At 30.8% G+C, this 27782-nt stretch overlaps 1 protein-coding gene across 1 annotated transcript; it reads left to right on the top strand.

Moving 5' to 3' along the window:
• The first annotated feature begins 23 nt into the window (after window positions 1–23).
• On the top strand, window positions 24–23359 carry LOC129976293 (alpha-tocopherol transfer protein-like). The gene is made up of 6 exons (XM_056089785.1): window positions 24–153; window positions 6343–6526; window positions 10947–11189; window positions 15636–15829; window positions 19398–19508; window positions 23139–23359. The coding sequence occupies exons 1-6, from the start codon at window positions 79–81 to the stop codon at window positions 23304–23306; spliced, it is 975 nt and encodes a 324-aa protein (XP_055945760.1). The 5' UTR covers window positions 24–78; the 3' UTR covers window positions 23307–23359.
• Window positions 23360–27782: the final 4423 nt, after the last annotated feature.

The raw sequence follows: 27782 nt of genomic DNA, 5'->3' as shown, positions 1-27782 counted from the left end.
TTTGAAGAACCTCATTTAGTTCCTCTACACAAATGTACTGCACGCGTAATTTTGTTTCACCCATTTCACAGCCGCGACATGAAACGTAGATTACATAAAAGGTTGTTCCTTCTGATTGTGTTGTTTCTAGCAGGAAGTTGTTGTGTATATTTGGTAAGATATTATGATTCATTCAATTTGAATAGCATAAATGATTTTTTTTTCAATTTAATAATATAAAAATATTCGAATACATGTTAAATATTTTTTTTAATTTATAGCAACAGGGTTTTATTTTTGTTTTGCCATTTTTAATGTATTGGAACACGTTTGGAGCACTTTTTTAGAAACACATGGTGTAGACATTCTTTCACTATATTTCTGAGTTTAAGGCTATTAAAGAGTAGCAATAGAATGTCAATATTTGAAATAAACAATAATAATTTCCGAAAATTGGTATTTAATTGCATAAATTAAGGTAATTCTTAAAAAGCTGCAAATTGGCAACACCAAAAACTATTACTCTCATCCGAACAAAATTTATAACAAAATAAACTGCATAATTTTCTCTAGGGAACGAACTACAAGCGTTTAAAATTTTTAGTAAATTTATAGCATAATTATTCAGACTATAGGTTGTAAATTTAAAAAAAAAATATTCACTCAATCTCAATTCTTTTAGTTAATTCCGTAGAAAATAGTATAAAGGCAATGTCCACTAAATTTCATAGTAATATGATTATTATATTTTGAGTTATTTGATTTCAAGTGATTAAAAATAAGCAAAATACCAGTTTGAGAAAAATGCATTTAAAGTATACATTAACGTGTTTTAATAATAAATTGCGTTCATACTTAAAATTGACCACATTTATAGGTTATACCTTCTTTTTCCTCGGCTTTTAGTGATTTTCCTTTTTTAATCATTTTAATTTTTATCTGCCAATTTTTGCATTTGGCAGCGAATGCCGCTTAGATTCATTTATTCTGTCTTTATCAAGCTCAGCAAATGTCTAACGGCATTTGCAGTAGGATACACTCCAATAAACTTAAGAACATTCAGTATAAAACGTTCGTTAAAATGTACTACAGGCATAAATGCAGCTAATCTGAGGGTTCGGAGCTCAACAAAAACATTTTTAGGTACAAATTCCCACAAAACGTCGTCGCATTGACATTTTGCGCTTTTCCGTTCAAAAACTTTTCCGTATTCAAAACTTAATTTGTGTTTATAGAAATTTTTATCATGTTTTTGTCCCTTTAAATTGGTGTTTCCGGTTATTAAAATGTTTACCGATCATTACAAATATATTAATATCTTGACTTATAATTAAAGTAGAGACAAAAGTAAGCCTGTTTTGGATAGCTCAAAGACTAGTATATCCAATAAAAGAATTTTTTTATAAAAATAATGTAATTTTTAGCGAAATTTTAACTTTTTATAGTGTTTGGATCATTAAGTTTTAAACAATGCTGTTTTTGGAAAAGTAAATTAGTATTTATTATTTTTTTCTCAGATTTCTTAAATTTTATTAATGAATTTATACTTATAAAAGAAAACATTTAGTTATTAGTGTGTGTTTGTGCGCATGCTTTGAATGTTCACACAAATCTGTAGTTCTTACAACAATGAAATCCGGATCATAGATAATGCTAATAGGTAAGAAACGCACTCGGGATTCTCAGATATAAAATTTTATATTAATGCTTTTAATTTAATTTTTATATTATTTTAGATACTTGTTCCCACGCCTTTGTTCGAAGTAGCATATCGAATAGTGTAGAAAACTAGCAGAGGTGATTTCCCCAAAATTTGCTCGCATGCCATCTAAAAAATTGGTCATGCCAAAAAACGCTTTGTATGGCAATAAAGGGCAATAGTTTTAAAATATTTACTTTTGGCATGAATTTAGCATTTCCACTGAATCTTTCATATCATTCTTGGCGAGTCTTTTGGCGATAAATTCTTGGCATGCGGTTAATAGTACCCGAAAATAGCATTTCTACTGAATCTTTCATATCATTCTTGGCGAGTCTTTTGGCGATAAATTCCTGGCATAGTACCCGAAATTAATAGTACCCGAAAATCGACATTGTGCTTTAGACACGTTTTTTTCAACCGATTAAGACAAAAATTTGGCACAAAACCGCAATTTTAGTCACAAAATTCCATACCTAATTTGATATATTTATGCCAGTTTTTGATCTGTTGCGTTTACATGTTTCTGAAAATACAGACCAACAGACAGTTCAACTCTTTGTTGGATTTGGCTCGAAATTTGATAAGTATATACACTATAAACGTTAAATCTGTGTAACAAATCTTATCTATCTAGATATCTTCATTTCGTTATTACTATGTTAACTTGAATTCGAAAATCCGGTCTGTTGGATTATCTCTGAACAGATTTTACTTAAAATTTGACAGTAATCTACAAATCTGGTTTAAAAATATTATACCAAATTTCATCTATCTAGTTGAAATCGTTTTTGAGTTGTCTTTGTCCCAGACAGGCAGACATTTTTCGAAAATGTTTTTTCGAACTCATGAAAGATCCAAAAAGTGGAGATTCATCAGAATTGCGAATTCGAAATTTTTGACAAATTTTTTCACTACGTATTAGAAAAAGTAAAAATCAATACATCAGTGAAAAGAACAAACAATTGTTGCTTTAAAAGATTCGTTTCGCATTTTTAATTTAAATTACATTTGAAATGCAATTAACCCCTTAACTGGAGACATGAATTTCCTCACGTAATCAGAGACATGGTGTCAAAATGATTCCATTGTTATTTTTCTTTTTTTGTTCTTGTAAACTGCATTGGAATTTATTTTGGAAACATAATATATTCTGGAAATCATGTAGTTACCAAAAATATTAAAATGTTAAATGTTAAAAGTTAAGTGTTAGAAAGACGTTATAAGAAAAATCTCAAGAATCTTTCAAAAAGTATTTGCTTCGTTTGGATATTACGGAATGACACTAATGTTTATAACTATTAGAATTTAACAAGCAAAAATGAAGAATGCAATATTCTAAAATATTATTTTAAGAATATTTCTTAATTATTTTTGCATTATTTAAATTAAAAGCAGTTTCATAGACTTGGGGACATAACCCCATAAATAACAACAAAAAGTTTGAAAAAAAATAACTCGGTTATGAGCACTGGTTCATACTTAGACTTTTGCCAACGCACTGCTAAAACAACAAGTTGGAGGTATCAACGATCTAACTCTCCGACCCGCCCTAAGGCACACGGATTTAAACCATAAAACTGAATGACCGGACCGCCGCAACAGCAATTGGCGGGAACTGTGGTTGAGTCCTAAGGGCCGTCACCGGTCACGGTACAACCCTCCCCGAAGGAAGTACGTCCCGTCATCGATGGCAGGAGCCAGATCCCCCACCTATTAGTGTACCCTCCAGGGTGGCGAGATCCAACCACCATGCCGGAAGCATCTCAACCTCATTTCGAGGTGCCCCCCCGAGGATCACAATTTGGAGGTATTGAGGAGATGATTGTATTCGGAGACAAAATACCTCGTGATAATCAGTCATTTTGACAATGTCTCCAGTCACGGATTAAAAATCAGTCAATTTGCTCAGCATTTTAAAGAACAAAAAATAACAATTATAATATAATATAAAAGAAATTATAAATAAAATATTTTATAGAATATTTTTTTCAAAAAGAATTATTTAATTGAATGGCGATGATAGAATTTGTTAGCATTTCTTTTAATTTAATTATATATAAGCGAGAGTGTATTTCATGCAACAGGTTTTGATTATTTTCACTATCCGCCTTTGGCGACCAGCCTGTTCGTCAGTATTAATGCTCTCTAAAATGTTCAGTTAATATTTTATTTAACTTGATCTCATAACAGGTGTTTCAGCAAAATATTTTTAAACTTCAAATTTTGATAATCGTATACATTTGTGCTATTATGTAGGCCTTAAACCATTATGCTCATTGTACTACAGATCTCTCTCTAATTTTCTATCATTGCCAGTGAAATTTCATTTTAAGTTAAAGTGGAAATGATGAAACCTAAATTGATATAAAAATATTTTTTTGCTGAAGCCAAGCATTTTTTTTTTATGAAAATAAAACCAGATTCGTTCGGCATTGAAATCTTATGTGCACTACAGAATACTTTTCATAATTTATAATATCTCAAAGAATTATGCAATAAAAATTTCGGGGATTGAATAAAAAATTTAGTTTTTAGTTTTCTTTTTTTTTTTAAATGATTCAATGATTTCAATAATAATATCTTATTTTCACGGCTACAAATATACTTCATAAAATTATAAAATTTAAATTTCAGACAATCTTTGGATCCTAAGAAATCATATTCTGCAAAAAGTTCTTGACACTCCAACTTTTAAATAAATAAATAAATGTTTCTACTTTCTGCGATCAAATTTAACCGATTTATTAAGTTTGGTATATTACAAATTTAAAACAATCGGCATTTTCATAATCTAGGAGAACTGCTCTTGAGAAATTTTGAGAGATGATTGGCTTCTTTGAGACGGTCGATAAAGAATCTACAATCGTTTGTTTTTATAGAATAGTGATATTCAAGTTTTCATAAATCAGGCAGCTTTACTGATTGATTTAGTTGACTGAAGTGCAAGTTCTCAAGAATAATTTGTTAAATATGATTGACAGGGCATAGGATTAAGTAAAATTTTAAAATTCGTAATTCATTAACATTTATTGACTCAATTTACATAAAATATAATTATTTATTTCACTCAGACCGTTTATTAGCAGATGTTTGTCCATTACTAAAAGTTTAAAAATTAGCTGTTATGCTCCTATTAGAGTAGATGCACATATTAAATTATACTTATATAAAACTGTTTCATTGAATCAGTAAAATAGGTATTGTAAAAGATCATAGAAAGCGTTTCCTTGCGTTTACTTTTCAGAAAATATCATCTTTCATATTTATTTCATTTCATACATACACGTGCTGAAAATTTGCTTAATTTTGCTTAATTTGGAATGATAGTTAACTTATTTTATAATTTGAGCTTTTGCCAATGTGATGGCAACGCATTGATAAAAGCTTAATTTTTCCCATTAACTTAAATTTTATTTTTATTTTGTGCGAAATAAATTGTTGGTAAATTTGATTAAATTATTTTTTTTAAATTTATTAAAAACAGAAATTTAATTTATATGTCAAAATATTTGTATCATTGAAAGAATTATTTTTGAACTTCAATATGATGATATCGATTTTGTGTTGTAATATTTTCGGAAATTATTGCGATAGAACGCAGAAATTTCGTTTAAATTTAATTAATTAAAATTGTAATTAAAAATTGAAAAAAAATCTTTTCGAGGTGCACATTCCCGGTTTCCAAGATATACAAGTGCCAAATTTAGTAACTATAGGTCGAATGGTATGGCCTGTAGAGCACCAACACACACACACATTGAACTTTATTATAAGTACTAACAGCTTCTGGCGACCAACCGGTTCACCAGTATTAATTATCGTTAAAATTTCAATTAAATATTTTATGTAAATTAGTCTCTTAATACCTTTTTCTGCAAAATATTTCTAAGCTTCTGATTTTAATATTTTTATTTCAATCATACTATTACCTAGGCCTTAAACAGTTCTGTTTATTGCATATAGATATAAATTACTTAAGTAAATATCTTTAATAAATATTAAGTTAATGAAGGGCGGCATCTATTATTGGAATTCAGAAAAACTGGTTTTAAAATCCTTTAATAATAACTGTAGTAAAAATTACAAATGAAAAATCTAAGTCAAATAATCAAGACAATTCCATTTTTCAATAAATTATAAAACCGTGGTTTGGAAAATTGTTTCCATTTAAGCCCTTTTTTTTATATTAAAACTAGAAAAATGTTAAAATGTCTTGTGTTAAAATGTTAAAAATGATATTGTTATAAAATAAGTTTAAATTAATTTTAAACAATAGCAGTAAATTTTAAAAATGAAATTTATGTCATTGAGAGGCTAATTTTTAACAATTTTTAAGATAATGTAAAAATAATTTTAATGCAATAATTGTTTAGAAACTATGGCAAAGTAAATTAAAATCTTTCAATTATTATTTCACCACCTTATGGGTCGTAGTAGCTTTTAAATGCACAATGAATCCATTTAAGATTTAAGGAACATGTTTATCAAATTTCATTTTAATCGTTAAGGGATGTGGAATTGCATAATGCTTAAATATATATACTAACAAACAATTTATTTCAATTTTATCAACACAAATTAGTCTTAAAGCCATTTTTTTTCTCTCTATGTGTTTTGTTATCTTAATCAAAATAATTCATACACGCTTCCATTTTTTGCAGAAAAATAAAATTATCTTACAAGAGCAAGTAATAGAAATATCAAAGGATATCAAGAAAAATGAAATTTATCCACTATATATTGAACATATTTCTGCATCCATTTATGAAAACGCCGATGAAGTTTCACATCAAGCACATAAAAAGGATTGGAAATATCTAAAAGAGCTTAAGGAAAAGTTAAAGGGTAATATTTGATCTTAATTAATTATTTTATTTTATCCTTACAATTGCATCCATAAGCTTAAACTATTGACCATTTCAATGAATTAATTGAAAAATAACACAACGATGGAATCGAAGATGATGCAAAGTTGACATTTACAAAGAAGACAATCAAAGATATATAATTAATGTGCATCTTTGATTGTCATCTTTGTATATTAATGATGTCCAAAGATAACAAGATTAATTTAATCTGTACATTAATAATATTTTGTATGTTAATGCGCATTAATAACACAAAATGTACATTAATTAAGCTGTACAACTAGGGCCTGGATAGCCTGGTTGGTAGGGAGTTGAGTTTGCTTCAATGACGTTGCGAGCACAAACTCCGACGGGTGAAGACTCTCTGTATATGTGGTGGCTGGTGCACGTATAAATCTGTCGTGGCCACAAAGTCCTCCATGTTGAGACAACACCACTGGGGGTACAGGTTAAGAGGTAATCGTTCTCTGATTCAGGCCTAATTTACGATGTATAGATAAGGGAATGAAATGCATGAATGAAGTCCGCCCCTTGGCTAGTAGCTAAGACGTACTCTTGGACCTCGAGGGCTCTATTGAATACAAGAAACGCTCTCTCGCCTTAAAATCGGTGACTTAGTCAGCGGGCGTCTCTATGACAAGTGCCATAATAAACAACAACAGATGTACAATAATGTGAAATATAATATATATTTCATATAAATTAGTTACAGAATAAAAAGCGAAATTGGTTTGTAGCAATATTTAATGGAGTATGTAAAATGCCTCATAAAACGGAAAGAAAATGTATGTATGAACAAGTGAAATAATATTGTACTGTGTTTTACAATATCAACCCGTAACTTTAGATGGGAGTCAAAATGCCCTCACGTTGTTCATTATCACGTGGTATTTTGTCCTTGAATTCAATCATCTCGTCAGTACCTTCATGGTGTTCTTACAGCAGTATGTTGGCAGAAGTCAAAGTATAAACACGTACGTAAAACCGGGTTATTCTTTTTCAAAGTTTTCGTTGTTATCTGTGGAGTCATTGAATCCATATCTCTGAAACCACTTTTAATTTGAATGGTGCAAAAAGAATAAAGAAATATTCTTAAAATAATATTTAAATATTTTCATTTTGATTTTTTTTGATATTTCTAATAGTTATTAGCATTAGTGTCATTCCGTAATATTTAAGTGACTTAAATACTCAATAAAAGATTATTGAGAGTTCTCTTATAACATCTTTCTAACAATTAATTTTATAAAATTTGACTTTTGTAATATTTTTGGTAACTGTTAACAACCCTCCTCCAAAAAAAAAAAGGAAAGATAACAAAGAGTCATTTTGACTCCATGTCTCTTGTTACGGGTTAAATGTTGTAATTTTGACTTGTACTACAATACAATCAACAAGACATTGACACAATTAGAATTGGGAGAGCAGCATTTATTCTTCCCAATCCAAATTGGGAAAAATGAATGTTACTCTTGCGATATCTTCTACAAAGAATCTCTCTAGCGATGGCTGCACGGTTCGGCGTAGTTTTTTTTAAAGTTTATATTTGAGCCAATTGCAATAAAAAATTGTTTACATAATGATATTCTTATAAATATTATCTATCCTTGTTCCGCTTTAGATATAGAAAACTATTTTTTAAAAAAACCCATGTTAATGAATCCCATTCTAATAGATAGATATTGGATGATATTTCTAGGATTTTTTTCGATTTTCTGAATTCCATACCATATTGTGAACATATCATAACCATAGTATTAATGGTTTTGAGAAGTCTATTTCCACTTTAAAAAACCTTCGAAACATAAGATTTCATTGATTATTATCATCATTTTTTATCAGGCAGCAGACTAAATTTTCAGCTTCTTTCAACGTTAATCTTTCATTTAATTCATGATTTGAAACTAAAATGCTCTATCCCAGAAAGTAATAAAAGAGAGCGATAGGAATTACATAACAATACAGAACATATCCAGAGATTCTATAGAATCTAAAGGCAATTTCCTTTCATTTTTGTCTATAAAATATATCTGTTTTGACGATCACAGAGTGTGAATGTATTAAATAAAAACTCACACACGGACGAGGTTAATATTTAAGTGATGTTTGAATTCAAATGATTGGAAAATAATTAATATAATTAATTTTAAGAATGCTGACATACATGTGTATGTGAGTGTTCAATGATATCGCTTAATCTTAATCTTAATCTTATTCATTTCCTAATTTTTATCTGAATTTAGCCGACTATTTTACACTCTAAAATGTTGTCTTATTTCCTGATCCAATTCCCACATTTTTTATTTAATTACTTCTACTTACTTCTACGCGAGCTCTATAAAATGGCTGATCTCGCAATTTTCTTTTCTCCCACTCTTAGTGAAAAGATATAAATCCTTTATTCATACAATATTCGTTCAAAGATACATCAGATTCTCTTTCTTAAATCTACACACGTCAAAGAAATCCCTGTCAAAATCTCGTAGTAAAAATGTTGGTATCTTCTGTTGGTGGGCAGCGATGTCGATTGAAGTATTTCTCGCCACTTTTCTTTCTATGTAAAGTATGCAGCAATTACTGCAACATTTTACACACACACACACACACACACACACACATATATATATATATATATACAGGGTTGGCAAGAAATAAGTTACCCATTTCAGAGGGCTCTAAAATGCGTTCTATTCATCCAAATGAAATAAAGTTTGAACTACACATTATTGAGATGATGCGCTTTGCATTCATTAAATAAAGAAAAAGTACAAAGATGCACAGTTAGGTGGCTTTGTAATACACAAAAAAAACATTTAATATGGTTTATAATTGTTAAATGGAGTAAAATTAAAATCGCTCAATATGTCCGCCTTCATTTTTAACAGTATGCTTTAATCGGAGAACCATATTTTCTATAGATGACCAGAGTGAGTCCGCCAGAATATTAGGAATATAGCGCCGAATGCTGTCCTTCAGATCTGGTAGATAGATGGCTTTTGACGGTAGATATTATCCTTCAAAGAACCCCATTACCAAAAGACGCAAGGGGTAATGTCCCGAGAGCGAGGAGGCCATGCTATCCGGGAAATGACGGCTGATAACTCGTGCTTCTGTGAAATGCTGCATAAACAATCGCTTTACACGACGATCAATATGAGGTGGTGCACCATCCTGCATGAAAATGATGTCTTGAAGGCATCCACGTTGTAGAAGTGCCGGGATTACAAAATGACTCACCATATCATGGTACCGTTTTCCTGTGTCGGAACATGTTTGGATTCCATTAGAAGTTATCTTTTCAAATAAATTCGTTCAAATGATAAAAATAGCTTTAAAACACACTATACTGTGACTTTTTCAGGATGCAAGGGTAGTTTCTGGATAACGTGAGGGTTTTCCTTTGCCGAAATTCAACAGTTGTTGGAGTTAACTTGAACATTGAGGCAAAAATGGGCCTATCACTCCACAGAATGTACCATGGCCAAGTTGTGTCGACCATCTTTCGAGCAAAGAAGTGAAGTGCAAAAGTTTTACGGACCTTTAAGTCCCTGTCCTGCAACAGGTGCACAGACTTAATTTTATATGGATAAAAATGTCAAATCTGCCTTACGATATTTCGTACAGTTGAATACGGCATATAAAGTACATGGGAAATAACTGGCAAACTCACACTATTATGCTGCTACTAACTGCTGTCTTCAACGAGCGCGGTCGCAACATTTTCGCCCTGGAAGACTGGGGGATTTTTTTTCTTCGTCCACTACCTGAAGGAATGCCAAGTTGCCCAGTTTTTTTCAAATTTCTGCATCATCTTGCATAGGGCACCAGGAGACATTGGACTTCTTCGTATCTGCTTCATACGATGAAATTCCTTTATAGCAGCAACGGAGTTTTGTTGGTTCTGGTAGAACAAGTTCACCATTTGCTCTTTTTCTTGCAATGAAGGCATATCGAACAAAGTAGAAATTAATGTTCGTGTAGAATCTGCCTTCTTTTTATCCAAGGAAATATAAGGCGCTAATGACATGCGCTTTAATGCAAATTACGTTTCACATTTTCAATATATGCAAACAAATGCCATTTTTGTTACAGTGCCATCTATTGGTCAATTTTTGTACTAAATGTTTTTAATTAATAAATGTAAAGCGTATCATCTAAATAATCTGCAGTTGAAATTTTATCTTATTTGGACCAATTAAACGCATTTTGGAACCCTCTGAAGTGTGTAACTTATTTCTTGCTAACCCTGTGTATGCACACATATATGCAAGACAATTATATATATATATATATATATATATATATATATATATATATACATATAGTGTGTGTGTGTGTATTAGAAATCTTTTACACCGTTATAATAATTTGGCTTCCGTCTTTTTATTTTCAAACAGGTGACGATCTTTCTAGAGGTATAAAATTTGAGGAAGATTTCTTAAGAGCATATCTCATAAGTACTGATTATGAAATCGATATAGCATTTTGGAAGATTCTAAACTTTTTGCGATTGAGAGAAAATCACGAATATTTCTTCCGTAACGTAAGTTTTGACTTCACCCAATACGAAGACTACAGATTTGTCTCTAAATTGCCTCATCGATTAAAGGATGGTTCTGTAACTATGGTTTTTCAATTGGGTAAGTCATTGTTTCATAATACCTTGCATTTAAATGTACAGTCAATAAATATTTTAAACTTATTTTTCAGTTAATATAATATCATTTATATTTATTTTTTACCATCTCTCTCTCTCTCTCTCTCTCTCTCTCTATATATATATATATATATATATATATATGCATCAAATATGCGTGTATATGTGTAGATATATAGATATATGTACATATATTGCAGTCGATGTGTCTTGTTAAAATTTACTGAGGACTGTTCTAGTCGAGGATTTTTTAACGGTATATTCGAAAACGAATAATGGCTTCAAGTAAGGAACAAACTTTTTTAAAAGTAGGTAGCCGTCTTGAAATATTCTTTAGGAAAATTAACTAGCAGTCAACTTTTATTTGGATTCATTTAGAGATATTACAATTTTTTAGCCGTAGTTTTTGGAGGATCTTGTAATTTTGAGCCATTGTCAGAAGATGGGAGAGTTACTTGACTTTGGGGTTTAATTTTCAAACTTTCTCACCACATCAAGGAAAATTTTTGATTCAACATACCAGAATTCTCATGCACTAGACCCTCATACAAAATTAATCTGTGATGGAATCGCTTTCCATACATGAAATCCACTAATTCTGAAACTGATATATTATTACAAGGCAATAGGAAGCTCTGTTTCATTTGAAGAAAGACCGGAAAAAGAATACAAGAGACGGTGCGATCGACACAATGAATCTATACTACAATTTTTCACTTGTCATAAAAGTTTTCAATATCACTGATTAATAAAAAAGTAACTGGATAGAGTCCATGAACATATTTCACTGATTCATAATTCTCAATCCCGGAGTGAGTTAACGTTTTTAAGAGAACGCCTTGACATGAATTATTAATGGATTTTAGTTAAATTATATGCATCAAAACATATATTTGTTTCGAAGTTAGATAAAAGAGCGATAACATTTTACTTGTCATTATCGGAATACATTTTTGTAAGAAGTAGCTATGTCATCACTGTATGTCTTAACGCTATCAAAAGATGCTGTACACATAATTTCACTATATATATATATATATATATATATATATATTAATTAAAATTAATTAATTAAACAACATTAATAGTTGCATTAATTAAAGAAGAACACCAGACTATTTATTCAAAGTATATTTTACACGCACAAGGAGAGAGAGAGAGAGACAGAGAGTATGAGAAACACATATATTTATATCCCTTGACTGGGGAGGTGGGGTCTGTCAGACCGTCTGTACTTTCGGTCATCCCTTATCTATTTTTAACTCAATCAAATGGATTGAATCTGTAGCTTCCTGTTTTGTGACCTTCACTACAAGTGCACTTTTTCAACCGGTTTCATGCGGATGCGTTTTTAAATATTACAACTATTTCTTTGCTATATGTCTGTGAGATCGCGCCTCCCGTTTAGTGTTCCGGTTTTATACAAGACTTAGAAGATGGCTCTTAAACAGGGTGTTTGATCCAACTTACTGATCCTCGTTATAAAACAGAATTTCAGAGACTTTTGAATGAAACAGAAATTGATTTTAGTGATGAGGATAATTGCACAGAACTTTTTTTCTATGAATGTTCTTATTCGGCTGTTTCTGATGTGTATATTCAAATATAATTAATTTTTCTAGAGATAATGTATTTTGAAAAAAATTCTCAAATATATTAATATATCAGGAGAAATATCTACAGAATTTATAGACTAATTTTTATATTTGTACTTAACCTATATATTTAAAACGCCTTCGAAAACCGATGTTGCCAATTAAAAAAACGGCCAATTTTACCCATTGTCAGTTTTTTTTTCGTATAATTGTTGTATTTTCCCTTATATGGTTTTCTATATACCTTTGTATACTGGAAAAATAAATACGTTTTAAAAAATAATAAGTAATATGTTTTTTCATGAGTATTATTTTTATAACATGTAATTTGAGAAGAAACTGTATTTTCCAACGCAATTACTTTTAAAAAAATATATTTACGAATATATTTTGAAAAATTTCTAAGACGTATTTATATAACCATGTATGTAAAAAGTGTGTGTATGTAAAAAAAAAACATAGAAGACAAATTTCACATTCACGAAAAATATGCTAAGGTAGTGATTTATTACACTACACACACATATACACGACACACACACACACACACACACACACATATATATATATATGTATGTGATATATATATGTGTGTGTGTGTGTGTGTGTGTGTAGGCATTGTAGTGTAGTGTGTAGTGTGTATGTAAAAAAACATAGAAGACAAATTGCACAGTCACAAAAAATATGCAAAGGTAGTAATTTATTACACTATACACACATTTATTACACTACACACACATATATACGATACACACACACACAAATATATATATATATATATACGTGTGTGTGTGTATTGTAGTGTAATGTGTAGTCATAGAAGACAAATTGCACAGTCACAAAAAATATGCTAAGGTAGTGATTTATTACACTACACACACATATACACGACACACACACACACACATATATATATATGTATGTGATATATATATATATATATATATATGTGTGTGTGTGTGTGTGTGTGTGTGTGTGTGTGTGTGTGTGTGTGTGTGTGTGTGTGTGTGTGTGTGTGTGTGTGTGTGTTTATTCTCTACATAACATGGCATCTCCAATAATTACTCTTTACATGCTTTGGGATGTGGAAATGCGCTTCTCTAATTTTGATTAGAATTTTAAATAATTGCCCTTTCTCGGAATAATTTTCGAAAATCTATACTTATAATAAAGCTCAATGTGTGTGTGTGTTGGCGCTCTACAGGCCAGACCGTTTGACATACAGCTACCAAATTTGGTACATGTATACCTTGGAGGTCGGAAATGTGCACCTGGGGTTCCTTTTTTCGAATTTTTAATTAGAATTTTATTTATTAATTAAAAACTAACTTTCCCGCCAAAAAAATCTTCCATTTTCCCCACCGCCAACTTTTCCGCCAAAAAAATCTTCAATTTTCTCCACCGCCAAATGACTAAGGCTTCCGTTTTTTTTTTCTCCCAACAGTAATGAGGCTAGGGTTAATATTTTTCGTCGGATTATTTCAAACGATTCTGTTTATTTTCTTAATGTTTTATGCATTTAAAATGAAACATTTTTAATTAATCCATGTTTCAGATTCATTCTGAAGTACTTTTGAATTAAAATAACACAAGATAAAGGAAATTAAAAATGTATAATCTGCATAGCGTTACCCCAACTGGCGTAGAAAAATTCATGCATTTGCGTTAACGTAACTGGCGAAGAAAATTCACACATGCGCAGTGTTCTGATTGTTGCCATGACAACCGTTATGAACGGATGATTTAAATTATTTTTAGGTTAGTTGCATGCTTTTGTAAGTAAATTGTATTTATGTTACTTATATATTTTTTGTATATGCTTATAGTTTTAAGTACATCGTTTTTTAAGTAGTTTTTTTAAACCTGTTTTAGACCGATTATTTTAAACGATTCATTTTATTTTCTTAGTGTTTGATGCATTTAAAATGAAACATTGTTAATGAATCGATCCGTTCATGATGAATCTGAGAAATTTTTGTTGACAAATTCTTAAGATATTACATAAATTAAGAAAGATATTCTTTAGTGCCCATAAAGTTTAAACGCTCTGTGACTCTATTATCAGTAATCATATTATTAAAAAAATGCTTTGTTTCAGTAAAAAATATTATTATATTAATTGCAGATTAATCATTTACACTTTAATTTAAAGCATACATTCTACGAGGGGTAACAGAAAATTAGAGAGATACATATCACGTTATGACTAAAGGCCTTTATAATATTATGAGTGAATTATATGACTATCAAAATTTGAAGTTTTAAAATATTTTGCTGAAGAATCTATTAAAGTTGGAATTGCGTAAAATATTTAATTATTAAAATTTTAACGAACATTAAGATTGGCGAACCGGCTGGTCACCAAAGGCGGCTAGTATTAAATAAAAGTGAATTTTAGGTGGTTTCAAATTTTATTAAAATATGCTTTTAACAATTCAAATTTAACAATCGTGTAAATTTTACTGAAGCTTCGCAATTGTGCCAAACTATTTTGTTTTACTTAACTATCAATAATCTATAATATTGTCTCCCCGAAATACATATTGCTTTGACAATTTTATGGATTTTCCCATTTGAATGGCGGTTAAACTCTCCAGCTGCGTATCCCATGATTTCCGTGGGTTGGCAATCAGTCCATTTTCTATTCTATTCTAAAATGTGCATTTCATGGGGATTTATTTAATTCGCAACTAAGCTAATATCATCTTTATTTTATCTAAATCTTTGGGATTTCCTTTAGCCTAGAGTCCTGAAAGTCCTGCTTAATCCTCCTAGTCGCAAGTCCGCTACTGTATCTAGGGTTCCAATAATAAAAGGTGCTTTTCATATTTTAGGGAAATGGAACCCAGACATAGTTCCGTTGGAGATTCTGAAGCAAATAATATTCATGGTACACGTACAGGAATTACGTAATCCTATGACTCAAGCGAGTGGTTTCAATATAATTTACGACTTTAAAGATTCTGGATTTCGACATCTCAAGTACGGCACTCCTTATAATCTACGTCTGATACATGACGTCTCTTTCGTAAGTTTCATTCATTTTTCCTTGTTTGTTTCGAGACGCATAAAAATAATGATAAGACCATTTTTACTATAATTTTTTTCGTTTTATTTTGAAGTTGTGCATTTATTTATCTGAATGATATTTATTAATTTCCCATACGGAGCAGGGTTTATTTAACTGAAGAAACAAGTAATATATATATATATATATATATATAAAATTTAAGTCAATTCTACTTCAACAAAAAAACATTTTTATTTTAGTTACTTTTTATTAAATAATTACCCTTTAATATTTTATATAATTTTTTCCAGCGATCTACAAGCTTCGACACTGACAGTATTTATTCCTAAATTTATATCCTGCTAAATATCTTATATAAGAGAAATTTTTTGAACTGAATAAATCATATCAGAAGTCCATAAAAAGATCATAGCCAGTGATATGTCCTTCCTTGATGCAAGTTTTTTTATTATTATTATTAGTTTTAAAATAAAGTTAACAACAAAAATGATTTATTAGTCAATATGACACCATCGTACTGCCATCTATTGGTCTATTTATTTTCTCCCATATAAAACTAAATTTAATTAATTAATTAATATTTTAAAAAACTTTATTAACATCAAGTGTCATCCACTACAAGTTTTTAAAAATATATTTGAACTTGAATGGATGAATGAAAAGTATTTTATTAGCGATTGAAAATTAGAACAATATATATATATATATATATATATATATATATATATATATATATATATATACACACACTCATGTCCACAAAATTAAGGTCACAAAAATGTTTTTCAAAGTAATTCTAAATGGCTACCAGTAAAATTTAATGAAATTAGTTTATGCATTTGGGATTTTTGCCTGCAATTTTGAGAATATTGCATTAAAACAAAACTTTTAACCTGTTTCCAGTGAGAATGAGTTCTCATAATCGTTTAGACGATGTCTTGAGATGGAGAACCGTTGGTAGGCTTGAAGCTGGGCAGTCTCAAGCGGAGGTGGCTAGATGGTTACAAGTGGCACCGAATGTGATATCCAGGTTGTGGAATCAATTCTAAACAAGTGGTACTGTAACCAGGAAAGCTGGCCAAGGCCGTCTCAGAGCAAAGACGCCTCCACAGGATCGCTATTTGGCATTAAGCGCACGACGGCATACGCTGACAACGGCTACTCAACTTGCTCATGCTCTTGCTGCTGCGTCTGGAATAAGAATTTCCAGACAAAACGTATACAGACGTCTAGCTGAAAGGGCTCTTTATGCCCGGCGGCCAGTTGAGTTCGTCCTTTTGACTGCATCCAACAGAAAGGCCCGGCTGTTGTGGTGCCAAACACATCAGTCTTGGGCACAGCAAGATTAGGGGCGTGTTCTTTTCAGTGATGAGTCGCGATTTACCACACAGAGTGACACTCGCCGAATATTCATCTGGAGAGAGCGAGGAGCTCGCTATCATCCCTCCTACGTAAAAAAAAAATCGACAGATTTGGTGGCAGAGAAATCCTTATCTGGGGTGGCATAATGTTGTGCAGACGTACCCCACTGCACGTCTTCGATGCGGGTACTGTCAATGCACATCGCTATAGGGATGAGATCCTTAAAGCCCATGTGAGGTTGTTCCGGGGTGCGTTTGACCCAGACTTCATGTTTATGGATGAAAACGCGCTTCCACACAGAGCCCAGATCGTTGATGATTTTCTTGAGGAAGAGGATATTCGACGTATGGACTGGCCCTCGAAGTCTCCGGATCACAATCCTAGTTGGGATGGTCTCGGAAGACCCATTGCACAACGTAACCCCCTTCCTAATACCCTCCAAGAGTTAAAAACCGCGCTTTTGGAAGAATGGGCTTTGTTTCCCCAAGCATTTATTGACACCCTCATAAACAGTATGAAAGCTCGTTGTGAAGCCTGTATAGCTGTGCACGGTGGTCATACTCCATATTAGACAGACTTTCCCCGAGATAAATGCTTTATCTCTGATTCATAATGTAACACTTTTTGATATATCCTGTTTCTTAACTCCCAATTGAAATCTTTTCCACGTTCTTATATGTCTATGTTCTTTCTTCCATTGTAGTGTACCTCTGTGCCAAATTTCGTGGCAACACAGTGAAGAGTTTTTCATGTTTCGCAGATTTTATGTTTGTGACCTTAATTTTGGACATGAATGTATATATATAGGGAGAATGCGAACTAATAATAGGAATTGAAAAATAATTAAACTGAAGAATATAATGAGTGTATTCTTCTATCTGAATGATATTTATTAATTTTCCATACCAAAAAAGGTATTATTTAATGGAAGAAAAAATAAACAGAAGAATGAAATGATTTTTTTTATTTGGATAAAATCACTCGTTCCTTTAATCAGTGTAGATGGGTTGTTTCTAAATGCTTCATGCTATAAGTGACTTTACAGATAAAAAGTACATTTTAAATCTCAAAATGGCACTTATTAATTTCTCATAAGATGTCTAATTTATTTAATAATAAAAAATAATAAAATATTTTTTTTACTAATTCGGAAACAACCCCTCGAATTTGTTTGAACCATTGGAAAAAAAATAGGTATTCCACAAATAATTAAAAATGCATTTACTCTTATATAATTATGTTAAGAAATAAGTTTAACTAATTTAATTGTAAATTAGGTGTACACGCCTATTAAAATATTGTAATTTTCCTGAGTTATTTTAGAAACAAAAACTAATTTTTTTATATTTATTGTATTATTTTCCAATTATATCAAATTTAAATTCTATTAAAATATTTTTTTTATCTCGTTGTAAACCATAACTACAAAATTAATTTGAATTCCAAACATTTCGTCCCAATAAAAAAATAAGATTAAAACATATTTTTTTCAAATTTTTTATTTATAGAATTTACTATTATAATGTTTGACAATACATTTTATTTATTATTAATACCTCAATAATTTTATTAAGAAATTATGAAATTTGTTAGAAATAGTTATTATTTAAGATTAAGACTGGATCAATAGTTATTTATTTAAAAGCTGTTATTTTTTCTTTCATATCCAGATCGAAACTCAAAACACATAACCTATTAAAATAAATATAATTATGTATACTTTCCCTATCAAAAACAATTCCCCTACACTACAAGTGTGATCATACAATGAAGTGGGCCGTGGTGGCCTGGTGGTAAGGTTTCGGCTCGAAGCCGGAGGGTTTCATTTTCGAGACCCTGTTCCACCGAAGAACCGTCGTGTAAGGGGGTCTGTTGCACGTTAAATCCGTCATGACCAAACGTCCTCCCGCTGGTGTGGTGTGGAAAAGGGGGTGCTAGCTCAGGTGTCGTCCTCGTCATCTGACCGCAGTTTAAAATTACGAGGTCAGTCCCAAAATAGCCCTTGTGTTACTTCAAACGGGACGTTAATATAACTAAACTAAACTAAACATACAATGAAGTGTTTTATATTCATAACAATATAGTTACAAACCAAAAATAATACAACATAAAAACTATCTGATTTTATTATTCATTAAATGTATGTTTTTTTTCAATACTATTATTATCAAAACATTCTAATAAAGAAATTATACTCCAATAGGAAGCTCTTCCAGCAAGGTTTCTTGGGTTCCATATGATCAATATCAACTCTATTGGAAGAATCCTCCTGGCATTGGCAAGACCATTTTTACCACAATACGTAGAAAAAATCGTAAGTATATATTCAAACATTTAATCATCTTTAATCATTATTATTTAGCAGCTGTAGCGGTTATATAATGAAAAAAAATACCATTCATATAAAATTAAAGAAGAAAGAAATTAAGCGATATTTTAAGATAAAAGAAATATTAGTCATTGATATTTTCTGTAAATGCATTTAAAAATTATGGGACAAATATCGAATGTACTGTAACCAATCTGGTTTAAGTCTTGCATTCTTTATATGAAAGAGAAACCGTTCCTGCAGGATGAAGTTTGCACGGACGGTTAAGACGGTTCAGTATTGAAAGAATTAAACAGAAAAGTTTACAATAGATATTCAACTTTAACATAAATAGAAAAAATGAACATAATATAACATATTAAGTAGAAAAAGAACATTATGAAAGGCTAAATATACCGTTTTTATTACACAATAAAGTAACATTTAAATGCGATTCTAGTTAACGACTATGAAGGCATAAAGTGACAGTTTCTTTAGTATTTAAAAGATACTTACACTGCAGACCATTTAAGTTTTGTAATTACCGTGTAAGCAGTCGTGGATGTAAAGTGTAAATAACTAGAAAAAATTGTTGGCGCACAGATGTCTTTATAATTCAAATATAATCAATCCATTAAAGATCCGCTTTTTACTTTCCCGAATATGCAGTATAAAGAAAGCATAGTGTTACGGAATTTCCGGGGTTCGTTTGGATAGTGGGGGTTATATGGTATGAAGAACGCTCAATCACCAGGTGGCAGTAGAAAATGAAACAACGACGTTTATTTACACGAACACAGACAGGGCAGCACAAAGACGACAACTATATACAGCACAGAAGACTATTATCTTCAGCCGAGACGTACAGCATACAACAGTATGCACAGCAGCTCTACTCCGTCGCTGCTCCGCTAATCCCTGGAAGACGAGTTCTTCACCGTCGCTTCCTACTACTCTTCGACTCCACTGGTCCACGACTCAATTCACCGTCAGCTGCAGCTCCTTTTATAGGTCTTAGGAGGCGGGGCTAGAAGCCTCTCAACCAATCAGGAACGTTCGAGGCGTATCTCCGTTCCTACTGGACGGATCGGGAAAATTCTCGATGTTTCGGGTATAATCTATTTTGGCGCCAAATTCATCGCCAAATGGTCGCCAAGTTTGTTGCCAAGCTCTAGGACCTCCTATGGAACCGACTATACTGGGAAGCCGCATCACAGATTCGTAACATTAGTAAACGTCAAAGAATTTAAACACCAGATTTAGATGAGTATCCACTTTTTATACCTCTTTATGTTCGAAAAACATTTTTTGGAAAATTCTCGTTTGTCTGTTCTTGACAAAGAAAACTGAAAAACGCTTTGATTTAGACTAGGGGTCGGCAACCTATTGAAATGGAAGAGCCAAAAGCAAATATTTACAAAATATTCCAGTTTTTAAAGAGCCATTAAACATTTTCGATTTAATATTATAATATTTGCATATATATATTTGATTTTTGATTTAAAATAAACGGCTTTAAATACGGAATAATCTTTATTCATATAAAATACAAATATCGATAGTTACATCAATGGGAGCATTAGCTTTGCATGCTTTTTGAAAGTTTTATTAAATCTGGCTTTTATCTTGTTGTTTTAAGTTTCAAGCACCACTCTAGAGTTTTATTTGTTACTTGACTTCTAAATTTACTTTTTATTATATTCATGCAAGAGAATACTTGCTCATACGAACATGTCGACCCGAAGATCGTCAGCACTCCATATGCCAACTTCTTCACCTCACTGTAGCATTCTAAAACGGCTAAAAATTGGACTCACTAGTGGAGTTGGTAATCCTAAAACTCCTCGCATACTCTCCGAAAACAGTGTTTACCCTGAGGATGCCCTGCATGACATTGGGGTTTAATAATTACGAAACATTTACTTTTGGCGAGAATTTAGCATTTTTACTGAATCTATCGCGTCATCCTTAGCGAGTTATTTGGCGATTAATCTCTGTCCCTTGCAATAAATATTGCCAAAAAATCGAATTTGTGTTTTAGACGCGGAATTTTTCTAACCGATTGAAGCCAAAAATTGACGAAAAACTGCACTTGTAGATACAAAATCCCATACCAAAATTGATATAATTAAACCAGTGTGTTTTTGAGCTATCCCGTTTACATGTTTTTGGAAATACAGATCTATAGACAATCAATATCTGGTTGGATTAAATCAAAATTTGATAGGTGTCTACACTAAAGATGTTAAATATGTGTACCAAATCTTATAAATCTAGCACTCTAGTTTTGTTATAGTCACCTTAATTTACATTCAAACATTGGACAGACATCTTTCATTTAACGGATTTCACACAAAATATGATAGAAATTTACAAATTGGTGCAAAGACGATATACCAAATTTCAGCCTCCTAGCTCGAAGCATTTTTGAGTTATCTTTTTTGTAGGAAGATAGACAGACGGACATTTTTCAAAAATGCGTTTTTCGAACTCAGGGAGTTCTAAAATATGGAGATTTATCTATTTCGAATTTTTTGACGATTTCTATACTTCATATACAAGAAAGTAAAAATAAGATAAAAAATTGGTTAAATATAATTATATGTTAAAAATATTACCAAAGCAGCTGAAATAATTTCGCATATAATTATTAGATAAATTAAAGGCTTCAAGCAATAAAACAACAAAGTATAATTAAAATTTGGAAATGAATGGTTGTTTTAGCTATAACATTTGCATAAACTAAAAATTGTGGTCATAAACTTTCACTTAACGGATTTCACTCAAAATATGATAGAAATTTACAAATTGGTGTTTATCAGTTTTGTCATCGATAAGTAATTTAACTTTTTTTTGGCAAATGATACAAAAATATTTTGCTAAATGCGATTAATACAACCAAGAAATGGTAAAGAAGTGTCGTTTTTTTTTTGTTTTTTTTTTGTTTTTTTTTTGAGAAATATATTTATTAAACTCAAAAATATAAAATTTAATTTTATATTTTATAATCATCAAAAATTATAAATTATATAAAATTATTATTTATAATTACTTAAATTTATAATTATTTAAAATTATTAATTATAATTTTATATAATTATAATTAATAATAATTTTATATAATTCAAATTATATAAAATTATTTTTAAAATAAAATAAAATTTTTATATAAAATTATTTATTCTAATTTTATAATTAGTTCAAATATAATTATTTAAAATTATAAAAAAAAAAATTATTCATTATAATTTTATATAATTATAATTAATAATTTTATGTAATTCAAATTATATAAAATCATTTTTAAAATAAAATAAATTTTTTTTATAAAATTATTAATTATAATTTTATAATTAGTTCAAATATAATTGTTTAAAATTATAAAAAATTATTAATTATAATTTTATAATTAGTTGAAATATAATCATTTAACATTATAAAATTATTAATTATAATTTTATAATTAATATTTTGAGCTCGATATTATATTTCTATCTCTAATCGTAGGAAAATTAACTACTGGGCGACGTGTTGAGAAAGGATACTGTGTATAAAAATTCATAAAAAATTGTAAGATATTTTAACCATTTCTTAAAAATTGTGCATTTCAATAATTTATTCTTTTTATCATTTCAGTTTTATACCCATTCTTCGCTGAAGGAACTACTTAATTATTATCCCGTTTCAATGCTACCTGTTGAATACGGTGGAAATCTCACAGATTATTACCCGGACGATTGGATTAGGAATGCGAATAAGGAACATGGAAATTTTCCGCTAGGTGGCTTAAAGAATATTTTTTAATGTAATTATTTGTAATTTATATTTATAAATAAAGGAATATGTTTTGTCACTCATCTTTTAAATGACTAAAAAGAAAAAACCAAATTAGAAATAAATATTAATTTTAATGCAAACAAGGAACCAAAAAGAAAGAAATGATGAATCCGGCCTGAAGTTTTTCTGAAGGGTCACCTTCAGACAGGGTTTCAAACCAGGAATTTTTCTGTGAGGATTCTGACTTTTGACTTTTGTCTAAACATATTGACACCATGTGACCAAAAATCCCAAGAAAATGAGGGTTTGGGGAAAAAATTAGTATCACAAAATTAAAGACATTAAATTACACAATAACAAATGAAATATTATTCCCGTATTTTCTAAATCTAAGCAAAACCACAGCAAAATTGAATAAAACCAAACTACTCAAAGATTGTTTAATCATAAAATTAAAAAAGTATCCTTAAAATTCAAAGCAAAGCACATACCAGTTGAATGTAAAACTCCAAAAAACTATGTGAAGAAAGTAAACCTATCAGTGCAGGTGCATCACGTTAAACTAAATTTCATTTTCCCGCGTTTAAAGCTGCATACACCTACCAAGCTTGTTCAAATTGCCGTACCATCATAAGAAATAATTGAAGATCTCAGCGCCATCTATTGAGATAAAAAATCAAAGTGAATAAACTAGAAAGATTATCTTTTGTTCTGAAAAAAATGGAATGAACTAGAAAATAGATAAACCCTCTCTTATTAAAACTTCTATATTTTGCTGTGGTCTTTCTTAGATTAAAAAAATTTGGAAATAATATTTTCTTTGTTATTGTGTAATTTATTGTCTTAATTTTGTGATGCTAATTTTATCTCCAAAATCTCAATTTCTTGGGATTTTCGGATCACGAGGGGTCAACACTTTTGGACAAAAGTCAGACCCCTCACAGAAACAATCCCTGTTTTGAATTCCTACCTGAGATTGGTCCTTGAGAAAGTCTTCAAACAGAATTCATTATTTATTTCTTTTTGGTTCCTTTTTTGCATTAAACAATATTTATTTATTAATATTTATTTTTAATTTCGTTAAGTTCATTTGTAGCAACATTAGCGCTCTCTAAATACAATGTAGTTTTTATTAGTTTGACTCAGGAAATATTTTTTTAATGGAATTCCATAATGATTGCTTTTTGGATTGATAGTTTCTAAAGAGGAAAAGACTTATTCAAAATTACGGCCAAGTCAATGTCAAGTAACCGGAAAAAATCAGTGAACATTTTCTACTTTTGCCGATATATTTAATCTCTAAAACAAGTAAAATAGGGGGAAAGTAAGCTATCCATACATACAGGGTGTTGCCGAATTCGACTGACAAATTCAGAAGGGTGATAGGAGACATCAAGAGGATAAAGAATCACCATACAACATGGGGTCCCAAACGACGTTTAGGGGGTAATAATCGCAAAAATATAAACAGTCGGTAAACTTTTGGAAACTGTAAAAAATTAATAAAAAATAACAAAAGGGGTTTCAACTATGAATTTTTTTAAAAGTGAAAGCACATTCTTGAAGGCAATTTTTCATGCCGATTTGATGAACCAGGAGGTCGAAAATTATTGAAAACGAAAAAGTTGTTTAGAAACCTTAACTGTAAATATATTAAAATTTTAAGAAAAATAAAAACTTGCAAATATAAGGAATTTTAGACCCTTCAATTTGATATAAGTTTGTAGTGTGAAAACTGAGGAGGTTTTAAGATATTCAAGAAAAACTAAAATGTTTGCCAGGAAACATTGCTGCAAATTGGTACCGATGTTTACAGAGGGTGTTGCCAAATTCGGAAGGTAAATTTAGAGAAGTGATAGTAGGCATTAAGGAGATGAAAAATTTTCATAAAACATAGGGTCACAAGAGACGTTTATTCTGTGAAAATCGCAAAAACAGACATCGAAGAGACAATTGGCCTGGCGAAGAGAATGGCCCGAAGAATGCAAGGATTTGGAACAAGGTAGTCGAGAAGATGTTTTCTCCTATCTAAATTTTCCATGCGTTCGAGGAATATAAAAATCAGCGAGCATTGCAGAATTGATGGTTCGAGGAACATAAAAACATTCATTAAAGAGCAGTGCATAATTAATTGTCGATAAGTTTTATTCGCAAACAACATGTCAGATATCACGAATGACAAATATGCGGATATGCATTTAGTTTACGACCGAGCGAATGGTAATGGACGGCTAAAACAAAGAATATACCAATAGCAATATCCAAGTAGGTGTTGTCCTCGTCACAGCACCTTTGCAAATATTAATAGACGGTTGCTGGAGACAGCATCCTTTAAAATAACAAGGCCAAGTGCAGGAGCAGAGCGCCTCAGTGGCGCAAAGTACCTTGTTTTCTTGCAGCACGTCCTTCCGGATTTACTGTAGGAAATATCAGCCATTGCACGCCAGAACATGTGGTCAATGCATGTTGGTGCACCAGCGCATTTTTTTTTTTAATTCTGTACGTAACTACCTAGATGATACATATCCTGGGACATTGTTAGAACGTGGCGGACCTGTTGATTGGCCTCCACGTTTCCCGGACCCCAATCCCTTGGATTTCTTCTTCTGGGGCCATATGAAATCTCTTGTTTATCAGACACCTTTGGATACATTGAAAGATCTCGTTGCACGGATTGTCGTAGCTGCTGGAGAATTCGCAAGCACATCTGGTATGTTTGAGCGCGTCCGATGGTCCCTTAAACGTCGGTGCCGGTTGTGTAATGACCTTCGCGGCCTCAACACTGAGCAATTTTTTATAAAAATTTCTCATCATCTCCTTTCTTATGTTAAAATGTCTGTGCTGTAAATCTATGCTGTATTTGTATTCCAGCAAATAAATTTCACTGTCGTTTGCTACTTTATATTTCTTTGAAAATTCTTATCTCCTTGATGCCTACTATCACTCCTCAGAATATTTCAGTAAAATTTTGCAATACTTTCTATAAACATCGGTGCCGATGTTGCAGCGATGTTTCCCACAAACATTTTAGTTTTTTTTTAATATCTCAAAACCTCCTGACTTTTCACACTACAGACTTACATCAAATTAAAGAGTATAAAATTCAGTATATTTTCTAGCTTTTATTTTTCTTAAAGTTTTGATATTTGTGCAGATAAAGCTTCTAAACTACTTTTTCGTTTTCAATAATTTAAGACCCCCGGGTTCACCAAATCAGCATTTGCTTACATGAAAAATTGCCTTTAAGAATGTGCTTTCACTTAAAAATAAATTCATAGTTGAAACACCCTTTGTTATTTTTTTATTAATTTTTTACAATTTCCAAAAGTTCGCCGACTTCCTATATTTTTGCGATTTTCAGCCCCTAAATTACGTTTGAGACCCCATGTTGTATGGTGTTTCTTTATTCTCTTGATGCCTACTATCACCCCTCTGAATATGTCGGTCGAATTCGGCAACACTCTGTATAAAAAACTAATAAACATGGCACACAAATCGCGCCTATTACTTACTAGCCGCCTTTGGCGACCAGCCGGTTCACCAATCTTAATGTTCGTTAAAATTTTAATAATTAAATATTTTATGCAATTCCTACTTTAATAGCTTCTTCATCAAAATATTTTAAAACTTCAAATTTTGATTGTCATATAATTCATTCATAATATTATAAAGGCCTTCAGTCATAACGTAATATGTATCTCTCTTATTATCTGTTATCACCCGTAGAATTTATGCTTTAAATTAAAGTGGAAAGAATTAATCTTCAATTAATATAATAATATTTTTTACTGAAACAAAGCATTTTTTTTTATAATCTGATTACTGAAAATAGAGACACTCAGCGTTTAAACTTTATGGGCACTAAAGAATATCTTTTTTAATTTATTTAAAATCTCAAGAATTTGTCAACAAAATTTTCTTAGATTCATTATGAGCAGATAGATTAATTAATAATGGTTAATTTTAAATGCATCAAACACTAAGAAAATAAAACGAATCGTTTAAAATAAACGGTTGAAAACAGGATTTAAAAAAACTACTTAAAAAACGATGTACTTAAAACTATAAGCATATACAAAAAATATATAACTAACATAAATACATTTTAATTACAAAAGCATACAACGAACCTAAAAATAATTTAAATCTAGTCCGCATCCGTTGATAATAATTGTCAACACAATACGGAATTCAGAACACAATGCGCATGTGTGAATTTTCAACGCCAGTTATGGTAACGCAAATACGTGATTTTTTCTACGCCAGTTGGGGTAACGCTATACGGATTATATATTTTTAATTTCCTTTATTCTGCTTTATTTTAATTCAAAAGTACTTCAGAATGAATCTGAAAGATCGATTAATTGACAATGTTTAATTTTAAATGCATCAAACATTAAGAAAATAAACAGAATCGTTTGAAATAATTCGCCGAAAAATGTTAACCCTAGCCTCATTACTGTTGGGAGAAAAAAAAACTGAAGCCTTAGTTATTTGGCGGTG

Source organism: Argiope bruennichi, chromosome 7 (genome assembly GCF_947563725.1).
Source record: "Argiope bruennichi chromosome 7, qqArgBrue1.1, whole genome shotgun sequence".
In the NCBI taxonomy this organism is placed as follows: Eukaryota; Metazoa; Arthropoda; class Arachnida; order Araneae; family Araneidae; genus Argiope; species Argiope bruennichi.
Note: the sequence above shows the minus strand (reverse complement) of the source record. Positions and strands in the feature narration are given on the sequence as shown.